Raw genomic sequence first — 13402 nt, forward strand, 5'->3', positions numbered from 1 at the left:
CCCAGAGTTGCTTTAAATGCAAATTAAAGTGATTAGTGATCCGGAACATTTTTTCTTGTGACAATCACATGGTTTGAGTTTCTTCCCTTAAAAACTGCCCGTTCATATCTTTGACCATTTATCAATTGGAAAATGGCTCTTATTCTTATGAATTTGAATCCGTTCCTCATCTGTGTTGGAAATGGGAGATATATCAGAAAAACTTGTGGCAATGATTTTTCCCCAAGTTAGCTATTTCCCATTTAACCTTCCTTACCTTCATTGGATTTGTTTGTACAAGAACTTCTTGATCTTGTGTGTAATCAAAAATTTTTTTAATGTTGCAAGATCCTCTCTATCCCTTGTTTAACATGAACTTTTCCTTTTTCTATACATCTGAAAGATAATCTCTTCCTTGTTTCTCTCATTTGTTTATATGACTTTTTTATGTCTAGGTCATATATCCATTTGGAGCTTATCTTGGTAAATGGCATGATAAATAAGTCTAAATGTAATCTCTATCATGATGTGCAACTTTCTCAATAATTTTTTTTGGAAGATAGTGAGAACTTATCCCAGTAACTGGGGTCTTTGGATTTGTCAAATGCTAGGCTCCTAGATTCATTTGCTTTGGTACTAATTTAATCTCTTACTGCTCTAAAGGAGGAGAAAAAGTTTTCACCATAAGGGAGGTGATTGCCCTATTGTCCTTGGTCTCAGCCAGAATTTATCTAGAGTATTCTGTTCTGTTTTGATGTCAAGCATTGTGAAGGACATAGCAAGGTGGAGAGTAACCATGTCCAAGAGGGGAATGGAAATCATGCCCTCTGAGAATTAAATCTGGGCTATTAAGTCTGGAGAGGAAAAGATTCAAGAGGGACACATTAGACTGTGTCAAGTGCCTGAAGACCAACCGCATGGAAGAGGAATGAGACTGATCCTGCTTGGCCCTAGAAAGGACAAGTAGAGACTTCCAGAACTGCAAGGAACTTAAATGTGCTGCCTTGGGGGTACTGAACACTAGCACCAGAAACTTTCAATGGCCACTGGATTACCACAGTTTGGGGACATTGAAGAAGGGATGAACTGACGTGTGAAGTTCCCTTCCATCTCTGAGATTCTATAAATAATGGGAAGCGAATTGCCAAGAATTTGGACTTGTCTTCTGTCTCTAGCTTTCTCCTTTTCTCACAGAATTCCTAGCATCTGAGCGAGCCTTTTTCCCTCTCCCTTTGAACTAAATTGGAATGGATCCCTTGCTTTTTTCTTTGATCTCAACAGATGTAGGCAGAGTCACATGGGGACAGCACCATGTTGGGAGACCTTCAAGGACCCCTGGGTTCTGCAGAGCGAGTGTGGGTGAGTCAGCCTATGGCACTCATCCCTGGCTCCTGAATGAGCGAATGCCCCTCAGGATGCCATGAGAAGTGCCAATTTTGAGGTGAGACACGAGACAGCATGCCGACCCCTTATAGCCAGTGACGATTCTATGGCTTTTGGGGAGAGATTAACTGCCATGGAAATGAGAGCAGGAGGTCAGGCGGGCACCTGTTGGTGAAAAAGACTGCTCAGAGGACCCTAAGTTCTTGATATTTCACATTACCTCCCACCATATCTTTCTGCCTCCACAGGTGGGAGCACAATCATCATCAGGTCAGAGATTTAGAACTGAAAACAAATTTAAAGGCTCAGCTGGTCTCCAATCACTGGCGCTTCCTTTGTGTTTAGTGAAACAAGCCCAGGGTGCTTCACCCTACCCCAGATGCCAAATGTAAGGGGCCCTTCTAGACCCCCTGAAGTTGGAACACAACAAGGCTCTAGCCTCCCTTTCCTCCTCCATTTCCCTCTTTCCCTCTTTGCGTTAGCTTCTCTTTGGTCAAGTAGAGCTGTGCCTTTTCCTTTATCTTATCCCGTCACCTCCTTGCCAAGGGCGCCATCCCCTCTGATTGACTGCCAATGTCCCAGGGGCTGTCGCTTTGGTCTACACTAAGAAAGCAGGGAAGGACTTAGAGGATACTGTCCTGAAGCACATCTGTGAGCTGTCCCTGACCCTGTGATGTGTCCATCCTGCCCAGGACCCCGCTGGACTCTGTTTAGAGCCATAGTGTACAGCTGAATTCACAGATTTCTCTCTGGGGATATATACAACACAAAAAGCACACACACACACACACACACAAGAAAATAATCAGTCTGCCCACAACCCAACTCCTCTGCCACAAAGTGGACTCTACCCCTCCCAGCCAGCAGTGCCGGTGTTTCTAACAACCAAAGACAACGGGGGCCAGCTTCAGCACCAGCCCAAGGGCCAAGGATCCTTTCCTCTATTTCCTACAGGTGTCTATGGAAGGGAAAGACACCAGTGCTCTCGTTATGGATTTGCCAGCAGCTGCCCTGTCCCTGTCCCACAAATCGCTGCCCCCTGCTCTGCTTGTGTTCTTTTGTTCCTCTCGTCCCCAAAACTTGGCTTGTCACTGGCACTGACCCCATCACCAACATCTTGCCTCCAATCCCAGTTCCAGTGGGACTTCCTCCACAAAGCCTTCCCTGGAGTCCATTCCCCAGTGAAAATGATCTCTGCCCTATTCCTCATCCCTCCTTCTTCAGTGATACTTCCAGCTTTCTGGTTCTTATTTTATGTCTTTCTTATGTTTTCATTAAAGTCTAAGTTCCGTCGGGGTGAGCTCTGTGGTATATCTCTGGTATCCCCAGTGCCCGTAATAATAGCCTGAATGCAGTAAGTGCTTAATAATTATTGAAATGAACTCAATAGAATTGATTAGTTTTAGGGTGAAAAGAAAGGTTTGGATCTGATGTAAATATGTTAGCAAAGACAAGCTTATTTGCAGGACCAGATTCCCTGAGGTCCAGGGCACACGTTGGGGGAAATATCAGTCCTAGCAGAAAACCAGCTGCTTATAACAGGGAACAGCTCCATCCTCTGGATTTTAAAGTCGCATATAATATGTGTGTATGAGCACATTATGTATGTATTTTTGGTGTGTGCATATATGCTTCTGTACATATTCATATACATATATAGATAGATATAGATTTATACAACATATGTATGTATTAATATATTCACATTCTCTATGCATATCTATGCACATGACATCATTGCAGCTGCCATTTTTTAAGAAAAAATTCTTAGAGCCCCAGCCCTGAAGTCAGGAGGACCTGAGTTCAAATCTGATCTCAGACACTTAACACTTCCTAGCTGTGTGACCCTGGGCAAGTCACTTAACCCCAATTGCAAGAAAGAAAGAAAGAAAGAAAGAAAGAAAGAAAGAAAGAAAGAAAGAAAGAAAGAAAGAAAGAAAGAAAGAAAGAAAGAAAGAAAGAAAGAAAGAAAGAAAGAAAGAAAGAAAGAAAGAAAGAAAGAAAGAAAGAAAGAAAGAAAGAAAGAAGAAAGAAAGAAAGAAAGAAGGAAGGAAGGAAGGAAGGAAGGAGGGAGGGAAGGAGGGAGGAAGGAAGGAAGGAAGGAAGGAAGGAAGGAAGGAAGAAAGAAAGAAAGAAAGAAAGAAAGAAAGAAAGAAAGAAAGAAAGAAAGAAAGAAAGAAAGAAAGAAAGAAAGAAAGAAAGAAAGAAAAGAAAAGAAAAGAAAAGAAAAGAAAAGAAAAGAAAAGAAAAGAAAAGAAAAGAAAAGAAAGGAAGGAAAGAAGGAAGGAAGGAAGGAAGAAAAGGAAAAGAGAAAAAAGAAAAGAAAAGAAAAAAATTCTGGCTTGGAGTCACAGCTTTCCTGGGTCCTGATTTTCTCATCGGCAAAATGAGAACATTGGACCCAATGGCCTCTGAGGTTCCTTGCAGCCCTGAATCAGTGATGCACTAGTCTCAGATTCAGTACCAGAACATCCCAAGGCAATAGCACACCTCATCTTGAGAGCACACTGTAGTGGGAAGAGCTCTAGTTTTGAAGTCAGGAGAAATCTGAATACATACCTGCTATATGATACCATCACATAATCAGAGCTGCATGATTCTTGGAAGTTCACCTACCTTCTCTGCCTTGGTTTTCCTCACCTGCTAAATGGGGATAAATGACCAGCTGTACCAGTAATGGAAGGAATGGAAGGTTTTTGAGGTCAGAGATTCTCTTTTTGATCTTTGTATACTCAACTCCTAACACAATATACCAGGCATATAGTAGATACCTAATAACTACTTGTTGATTAATCAATAATGCTAGCTCATCATTATCAATGAAAAAATAATAATTATGTAACATCCATCAGAATGGTAATCAATAACATCATCATTATGAACTCATTGTTGATTGGCAATAATAACTCATCCTTGATGAATTGCCCTTGGGTGATCATAGGTGACCTTGTGGTACGGCGGTGAATCACTGGACCTGCACCCTTGGCAGATGAAATGACACAAAATCCTCTCAGAAGCAATTTTCAACAAGCCCTAAGGTGTCAAGCTAAGATCCCCCTCGCCGACTGTGGGATTCATCATCCTAGGCTGGTTGAGGGAGAAAAAAGGGAGAAAAAAGTCTTGGCAACATTATTTTAACACATGATAATAACAATAATAAAGGGGATTGCATTCCCTAACACTTAAGGTTTAAGTGGTCCTCACAACAGTCCCTGTAGACAGTCTATTAGAGATCCCATCTTACAGATGAGGAAACTGAGGCTTGGGGAGCTTAAATTTTTGATCCTGGTTAAGGGTATGGTGGTAGGAGTATGAACTGGGATTTAAACCTACATCTCCTCAATCTAGGTCTACCGTCCTACTGAATCCCTGGGGCTCATGGCCAGCTTTCCTGCCATGGGTTAGCAAGTCCCATCCAAGGTTACAGGGCATCCAGCTCTTTCACCTGGACCACTGATAATCCACTAGCCCCATGCCATTGTATCCTACCCAAGAAAGAACCAACACGTGGGTATGTGTTGATTAAGGAAATACCTGAGCAGGAAAGGGCGATTCCTGTTTAAGAGAAGAGACAATGGGCTCTGAAAAAGGAGGTGAGCTGAACAGCTGGGCACGGGAGGGCAAAGCTCAGTAATTCAGGGAGTAAGTGAAGGGAGCAAATCAGATGGAGCAGCAATGGAGGCTGGACCAAGAGGCCAAAAGCAGGAACTGTTTCTCTGCCTCAATCTGTCTCCCCAAAGTTTTAGTCTTCTGGTGTCTCTCATTTTCTCTGCCCATTTGTTGTTGTTGTTCACTCGGTTCAATTCTTCCTAACCCCATGCAGAATCATCTTGACAGAGACTCTAAAGTAATTTGCCACTTCCTTCTCTGATCTGTAAAGATGAAGAAACTGAGGCAAATAAGGTTAAGTGATTTGCACCCAGACCATATTTGAACTCAGGTTTTCCTGACTCCAGGACTGATATTCTATTCACTGCTTCACCTAACTGCATCTCACCAAACGTTCTAGGTCGGGGAGCAGAGAATGGCATCCGTCTTTCCTGAAACAGTTTTCTCTGTAAACTGATGAACCATCCCTCTCTCATCCGCATCCACTCCCCCAGCCTCCCAAGACACTGAAGCCATTTCTGGGTGGAATGACCTCATTCAATCCAGAGTCATGCACATTGCCTGCTGGCCTCCCATCTCTCATTTTAAAAGCTAGTTGATTGACAATATCTGCTAGCTGATTGGAGCTGATTCTCCCACCTCTGAGAATTGAAGATATCTTGAACCATCAATCCTTTATCTCCATCCATCATTAGCAGTGGCAGGTATGGACCATGAGGATTTAAGTTCAAAGTTAAGCTGAACCTGTCATAATAAAAATGGGAGAGGATCTAGGATGGATTTTTTAAGCCATTTTACCAGCATAGGGAGCTCCTGGTGAAGAATTCTTCCCAGACAGAGGGGAGTAAATCATCAATTTACTGTCTTAAAAGAGTGGCTCAGAGAGAGAGAGGTGAGACAGGTCCACGATATTTCTACCATCCATCTCAGCCATCATCTTCATCCAGACCCTGACCATCCTCTCCTGAAACTTTGTCTTCTTATCATTCGGCCCCAAGACTCTCCTCACTCAAGCCATTCTCTGCCCCCTGCTAAGGACTTATCCGTAAGCATGAATCTGAAGGTCGTTTTTCTACTCAGGACACAGTAGTGATTTTCCCATTACCTTAAGAGTCAAATATAAACTCCCTTGCAGGTCATTTCATGCTCTTTACAGCCTGGCTCTCCCCTGTCTTTCTAGCCTTGTTCTATAGCACACCCTTACATACAGTCTGGCCCCCGACTTCTTCATCTAGAGCCCTCCATCTCCACATGCTCCAAACACAATCGCTCCTCACTGCACTTTGTAAAATCTCTTAATTTTTAAAGGTGCTTTGAAGCACCTTCCACAGGAAATCTCTCCTGCTTCCCGCAGTTATGAGTACTTCCCTTCTCCCAACTGCCTCTTGTTATTTTGTATTTATTCTTGTATTATATATATTGTATTTATAGAAGTGTAGACTTCTATACTTACATGTTTTCTCCTCTGTAAGACTAAAAGTTTCTTGAGGGCAGGGACCATTTTGATTCTGTGCTTATACCTCCGATGCCTTTGCACTGGCAAACACTTAATATATATTGATTGACTGATTTGAGAAGTCTACAACCCTTTTTGTTTGCAAAAAAGATCTAAAGACAAATATGAAAAGATGTTTAAAAGTATTGTACATGTATAATCTGTATCAGATTGCTTGCTGTCTTGGGTAAGGGGGAGGCAAAGGAAAGAGGAAGAAAAAATTTGCAACAAAATCTTACAAATCTTATAAAAATTAATATCAAAAACTATATTTACATGTATTTGGAAAAACAAAATACTATTGAGGAGGAGAAAAAGATCTAAAGGTACAGGGATTAAAGGGGACAGCCGGACTTGGTTCCCTGTGCTCCAAGCACCCTGGGGATGCAAAGGCCATCTGTCCCATTTGTGGACCTCTTTGGCTATTTATCAGGTACATCACTGCAAGGAAGCCAAGGCAGCTCACAACCCCTCACCCTTTCTCCTCTTTGGCTGTGAAAACTGCAGCATAATAGGGTGAGAGCAGAAATAACAGTAGTCACAATTCATGTTTTTATAGGATTTGAAAATTTGCAAAGCACATTTCTTCCAATGACCCTGAAAACTAGGTCATGTTCTTATCCCCATTTTACTGACAAGGAACTGAGGTTCATGCTTTATGTCTTGCTGAAGGGGGAGATTAGGAAGGGAGGAGAAAAAAATTCAGAAATCAAAATCTTATGAAAATGAATGTTGAAAACTATCTTTGCACATAATTGGAAAAATTTAATATTATTAAGTTAAGATGAAAGAAAGAAAGAAAGAAAGAAAGAAAGAAAGAAAGAAAGAAAGAAAGAAAGAAAGAAAGAAAGAAAGAAAGAAAGAGAGAGAGAGAGAGAGAGAGAGAGGAGGAAGGAAGGAAGGAAGGAAGGAAGGAAAGAAAGAAAGAAAGAAAGAAAGAAAGAAAGAAAGAAAGAAAGAAAGAAAGAAAGAAAGAAAGAAAGAAAGAAAGAAAGAAAGAAAGAAAGAAAGAAAGAAAGAAAGAAAGAAAGAAAGAAAGAAAGAAAGAAAGGAAGGAAGGAAGGAAGGAAGGAAGGAAGGAAGGAAGGAAGGAAGGAAGGAAGGAAGGAAGGAAGGAAGGAAGGAAGGAAGGAAGGAGAGAAAAAAGAGGAAGGAAGGAAGGAAGGAAAGAAGGAAGGAAGGAAGGAGAGAAAAAAGAGGAAGGAAGGAAGGAAGGAAAGAAGGAAGGAAGAGAAGAGGGAAGGAGGAAAGGAAGGAAGGAAGGAAAGAAGGGAAGAAGAAAGGGAGGAGAGGAAAAGGAAGGAAAGGAGGGAGGGAGGAAGGGAGAAAAGCCATAACTCAATCAAGGTAATCAGGAGCAGAACTGAATTTGAACTCAAGTCTTCTTACCTCCCTGCTTATTCTATACTGCCTCCCACTGGATCCTGTTGCTTCCACAGACAGGAACCACCTGAATCACAAGATCTTATATTTAAAGCTGCAAGGGATCTTAGAGATAATTTACTTTAATCCCTTTAATTTTATTAGATTTTTAGTATGACCTTAAACATCAACATGAATATTTCAATATACAAAACTCAGAAAATATTTATTGTATTTGAAACTACTAATCTCTATGATATTTTAAATATCTATTAAATTTAAAATAATAGTATCAGTGTCACCCTGCTTGTCTGTTTCCCTAAATTTCTTTCTGTGAATTTTAAAAAAAATATTTCACTGAAGATTTTTCCTTCTTTCCTCCCTCCCTTTCTCTCTCCCTTTCTTCCTTCCTCCCTCCCTTCCTTCCTTCCTTGTCTTCCTATCTTCCTTTTTCTTCCTTCTTTTTCTTTTTCTTCCTTCCTCTCTCCCTTTTTTCTTCCTTCCTTCCTTTCTTTCTGTCTTTCTCTTCACTACCCATCAATTTCCCTCACATCCACATAATCCATTGGACAAATAAATATAGTTAAATCCTAAATTCAGCACAATGAATACATCAGACAGTGGCTACCTCATTCCAGACCTCTCTAGTCCATCATCTCACTGCCAAGAAGTGGCAAAGCATGTGTCCTCCTTGTCCTGAGGACAGCGAGATAGCATAGTGGATAGAGCACTGGCCCTGGAGGCAGGAGGACCTGAGTTCAAATCTGGCCTCAGACACTTAACACTTCCTGGCTGTGTGACCCTGGGCAAGTCACTTAATCCTAGTTGCCTCACCTGCCCAAAAAAAAAAAAAAAAAAAAAAAAAAAATAGAAAGGAAAACTTCTCAAGTCCTGGTTGGATCAGCACTCTGAAGTCTCAGAACTATTTTCTGTCACTTAATTGTGGCCATCTTATGGGATCTTATGAGATCTTCGTCCTGTGGGTTCTGTTCCTTCACTCTGTGTCAGCTGACAAACTTTCCCTACAACCCTCTTTCTTACAGATGAGGAGGTTTCCCTCAGGAACAGGCAGGTAGCTTCAGCCATGGCACAAAGGAAGAAATGAAGTGAGCCGTCTTGGTTGTAGTATCGACCAACACTCTGATGGTCCCAAAGCCCTGGAAGTGGGGCAGGTCTATGGGGAAAGTTAGTGTTACTGCCACCTTGAGAGCCCTCCTGATTCAATTATACCTGTCATGCCGCTTCAAGCCTTCCCGGATCCTCCCAGGGGGTAAGGAGCCCTTGGACCACACACAGATTGGTTCTCCATTCTCTTGTTCATTATAGTGGCAAAGGGGGAAGGACTTCCCCTATGAGGCACCCATGATAATTTCCAGACCAAGTTCCCTCACACAGTGATCTATTTTTATATCTTATTCCCCTGCTAGATTGGAAGCTCCATGAGGGTAGGAACTGTGCCTTCTCTAAATAATCCCCATTTTGGCTTCGCCATAGGAAGTGTCTAATGAAGTTGTTGACTAACAAAAAAGATCTCAAGCCTGAAAGCCAGGTGACCCAGTTCAGGGGCTAATCCATTGTGTAAATCGGGGTAAGTTACATTTCCTGTGGGGACCTCAGTTTTCCCATCTGTACAAAAAGGTTGCTGTTGGCCTAGAGCTAAGATGTCTGGAAGGTCAGGTGTTCCGAGGCTGTACAGAAGGGTTACCACAAGAAGTCTGGACTGTGATTTGTGGCCTAAGGACGGCCATTAGGGCCGTGGCAGTAAGTTAACATAACTTTGGTCAGAAAACGCACTAGGTTTAAAAGCAGCAGGCAACTTTTGACTGGAACTTAAAATAACAGACAAACTTTTATTCCCGGAGAGTCAGAACCAATTACTCTAAAGCCACAAGCTGAATTCTCCTTCTCCCAGGATCACTAGACAGCAGGTTTGCACATTGATGGTGCATTTAGAGAGTGCCAGACCAGCTGTCTCTCCCCTTTGGCTCCGTGCTTCACAGTACATTTTGTTTGGGGGCTATTATTTTTAAATAACAGCCTGATAAGCCATTTATGGGTCTCATCACAGCATCAGCTGCTCAGGAAACAAGAACCTGGCATTTTCTTTGTCTGAATTCTTCGTATTCATCGTTTCTAACGGAGCGGTAATGTTCCATTACGTTAATAGTCGCAAGTTGCTTATGCGTTCCCTGGTTAATTGACTTTGTCTCCATTTCGGTGCTCTCACCAAATGTGCTGCTGGGAATAATTTGGGGTGTACAGGATCTCACTTTGGTTTTTTTATGTTCTTGGAGTAGATGCTTGGGAGGGGTATTTCTGAGCTGAAGATGAAAAAGTACGGACACGAGTCATTTCTTAGCATATTTCCAAATTGCTTTCCAGAATGGTTGGAATCAGTTCCCCGTGACATTCTAGAAATCAAAGTCTTATGGTCGGCAAAAGGGTCTTCTCTACTGTACATATTGTGAGCTCTCTAGGGGCAACAGCTGTGTGATAACTCTTTGTATATACTAAAAGATGAAAAGCCTCCTAGTCGGTGACCCCTTCCGCTTTCAATTCCAGATGTTGGAAACCTTGCTTCTGATCCCTGCCCTGCAGTGCTCCTTGGATTGAGGGCTAGGCTGTAGTTTGGGGTCTCTGTTACCTGGAGTGTTATTCTTCCCCTCTTAAACTCAGACTCTGAGCATACCCTATTTATCCAGACTTATGAATACAGATACTCAAATGGAGCTGAGGGGCCTTGCAACAATGCAAATCAAAACCCATCCTGTTTGACTTGTCTTTTTGTCCGATGTGACTGGCTAAATCATTATGCAAGAAGTATAAGGTTTAATCTTTGCTTTCTGTTTCTTGGAGATTTAGGAATCTTTCAAATTTCCCTCGTGGTACTATTGTTATCGTGCCTATGAAATCAGGATCTTCCCTAAGTCCACCACAGGGATCAACCCAAAGTGGGGAAAACTTCCTTTCCTTTGTCACGCAGGGGGGCAGGGTGAGGAACATTTGACTGAAGGCTGTGTAAAGTCTGCAAAATAATTTGCCAAGGAGATCACAGGAAATGATGAGCTGAAAGCTCCCTACAACAACTTAGCCTCTGCTTGAGTTCTATAAGGTGACATTGTTGTATGGCCTGCGAATGAGATTACAAACATCCAAATGGCCCTTGTCAGAAAAAAGATCCCCATTCCTGGAGCCTAGTCCATAATAAATACATAATAAATACTCTGCCTGTCTGTCTTTCTGTCTATCCATCCATATATTTATCTTCCTGTCTTCATCTATCCATTCATTCCTCACATTTATATATCTTATCTATCCATCTATTCATGTATTGCTCCATCTCCCTGTCTGTCTATTTACCTATCTAGTTACCTATCTATCATATATCTATTTTTCTCTGTCTTTCTATCTGTCTGTCTGTTTATGTATCTACTACCTACTCCCTATCTATCAAACTTTCTCTCTGTTAGTCTATCCATTAATCCTTATGTCACAGGGTACCAGTTTCCTGCCTTATCATATGGTCAATCCATCTTTTCTTCCTAACCTTCCCTTCATATTTAGTGAAGCCACAAGAAAATGCAGAGGCTGCTGGGAATTCCAGGTTTTCCAAAAACTGGCCACTTAGGTCAGCTTAAATAAGCTTAAGTAAAAAAAAAACTGTTTGTTGTTATTACTGAAGAGAGCTATATGGGTTTTTGCTAAGGACTTGGGACTTTCTGAATCTGCGTCTAATTTTTTTTGATAAAACTGTCATTCCATTATTTGTGTTCAGGACCTAATGGATTTTTTATCTTTTGTAGAAACAATGCATGAAGGCTTCAGAGAGGAGGGCAGCTAAAGATCAGGAAAGCCAAGTGCTTCGGATGTACCGTTCACCATGACCAGTCCCCAGTAAGTAACCTAAGATGATGTGGCAGCGTAACCAAAAGAAAGCATGGAGCCCAGAAAGTTACTCTATTTGCCTTGGATAAGATAAGGGAGCATTTGGCAAAAAACAGAATTGGGTGAGATGGGACAGGGTGCGAAAAGGCTGGAACAATGGGTGGAAGGCAAATTGTCAGTGGAATGAATGAATGGAAAATGCATTTAGCCATGTTTACTATGTTGAGATATGTTGAAGACCTCAGCTTAAAAAAGGCCAAAGTTCCCCACTGTATCCAGGGCCATCTCCAGGCATCCTGCTCTCTGAATGGCCGCTGGACCCAGGTAGCTCCAGAGGAGAATGTCAGACTGGTGACCTTGAACAGCCCTCCCTCACTACCAATCATCACCACTCCAGGGTCATGGTCCTTTGACAAACAAAAGCAAACAGTAACTAGGACTATGCTAAGCATTGGGGACACAAATATAAAAAGAGACAACCCCTGCCCTCAAGATATCTTCATTCTAATAGGGGAAGACAAAACCTATAAGGGGGTGATGGCCAGGGGAGGGAATTTTGCTCTGGGAAATCCCAGAGAACGTTGCTGTATTTGGTATCTCCTTGGGGTTATCTATTTTGTTTGATTACTGTGCACATGGCAAGAGATGGCAAGGAGCTGATGTGGGAATAAGGAGTACACAGCAGCATCAACAGGTAGATGGTGAGATAGGTTGGGTAGCAAGATGGCTGGAAGGGATGCAAAAGTCAAGTGTGGTCAGGTGTCTGGAGTCAACCAATAGATCTAACAGGCCACATGGTCTAGTGTGTACTAAGTCGTCAAGACATTTAAATGCCAAGGCAGGTGCTTTTGTGCTTTATTCAATTGACAGTGGGAGAGCCCGAAGGATTTTGAGCATGAGAGTGACCTGTGAATTTTTAGCAGATGTGTTAGGAATAAATAAGAGATAAGATAAAGGCTAGAGGCTGAATATATGAATGCATGAATAAAAGACATTTATTAAATAGGAAGGAAGGAAAGAAGAAAGGAAGAAATGGAGAGAGGGAAGAAGGGGAAAGAAGAAAGAGAGGGTGAAAAGAAAGGTAAAAAGAGAAGAAGGGAAGGAGTGAGAAGAAGAGTAAGGAAATGAGGGAATCAATGAAGGTAGAAAAGAGGAAGGAAATAAGGAAGGATGAAGGAAGGAAGGAAGGGAGAAAAAGAAAGGAATAGGAAAAGAGGAAGAAATAGGGAATGAAGGAAGTTAGGAAAAGAAAAGAAGGAAGGAGGGAGGAAAGAAAGGAAGGTGGAAGAGAAGAAGAGGAGAAAACAAAGGAAGGAAAGGAGGAAGGAGGAAGGAAGGAAGAAAGGGAGAAAAAGAAAGGAATAGGAAAAGAGGAAGAAATAGGGAATGAAGGAAGGTAGGAAAAAAAGGAGGGAGGGAGGAAAGAAAGGAAGGTGGAAGAGAAGAAGAGGAGGAAACAAAGGAAGGAAATGAGGGGATGAAGGAAAGTAGGAAAGAAGAAGGAAACAAGGAAGGAAAGAGGGAGAGAAGGAAAAAGAGGAAGGGAAAGAGGGCAACAGATAAGAAGGGAAAAGGAAGAAAGGAAAGGAAAAAGAAATGGAGGGAGGGAGGAAGAGAGGTAGGGAAGAAGAAATTTTTATTATTACATGATGCTTCTTATTTTATTCCTCATTATTGGAGGTCTGCAAG

The 13402-nt window shown here is 41.9% G+C and overlaps 1 protein-coding gene across 2 annotated transcripts in view; it reads left to right on the forward strand.

The window, feature by feature from the left end:
- The window catches only part of TMEM266 (transmembrane protein 266), a 141632-nt gene that overhangs the window by 35410 nt on the left and 92820 nt on the right, over nucleotides 1-13402 (forward strand). For both annotated transcript variants that reach the window (XM_074285268.1, XM_074285269.1), the window contains exon 2: nucleotides 11632-11722. In XM_074285268.1, coding sequence (XP_074141369.1) covers nucleotides 11709-11722 — 14 coding nt within the window. In that variant the 5' untranslated portion in view covers nucleotides 11632-11708. The remainder of the gene's footprint in view (nucleotides 1-11631; nucleotides 11723-13402) is intronic.

The sequence above is a fragment of the Sminthopsis crassicaudata genome, chromosome 2 (genome assembly GCF_048593235.1).
Source record: "Sminthopsis crassicaudata isolate SCR6 chromosome 2, ASM4859323v1, whole genome shotgun sequence".
Classification (NCBI taxonomy): Eukaryota; Metazoa; Chordata; class Mammalia; order Dasyuromorphia; family Dasyuridae; genus Sminthopsis; species Sminthopsis crassicaudata.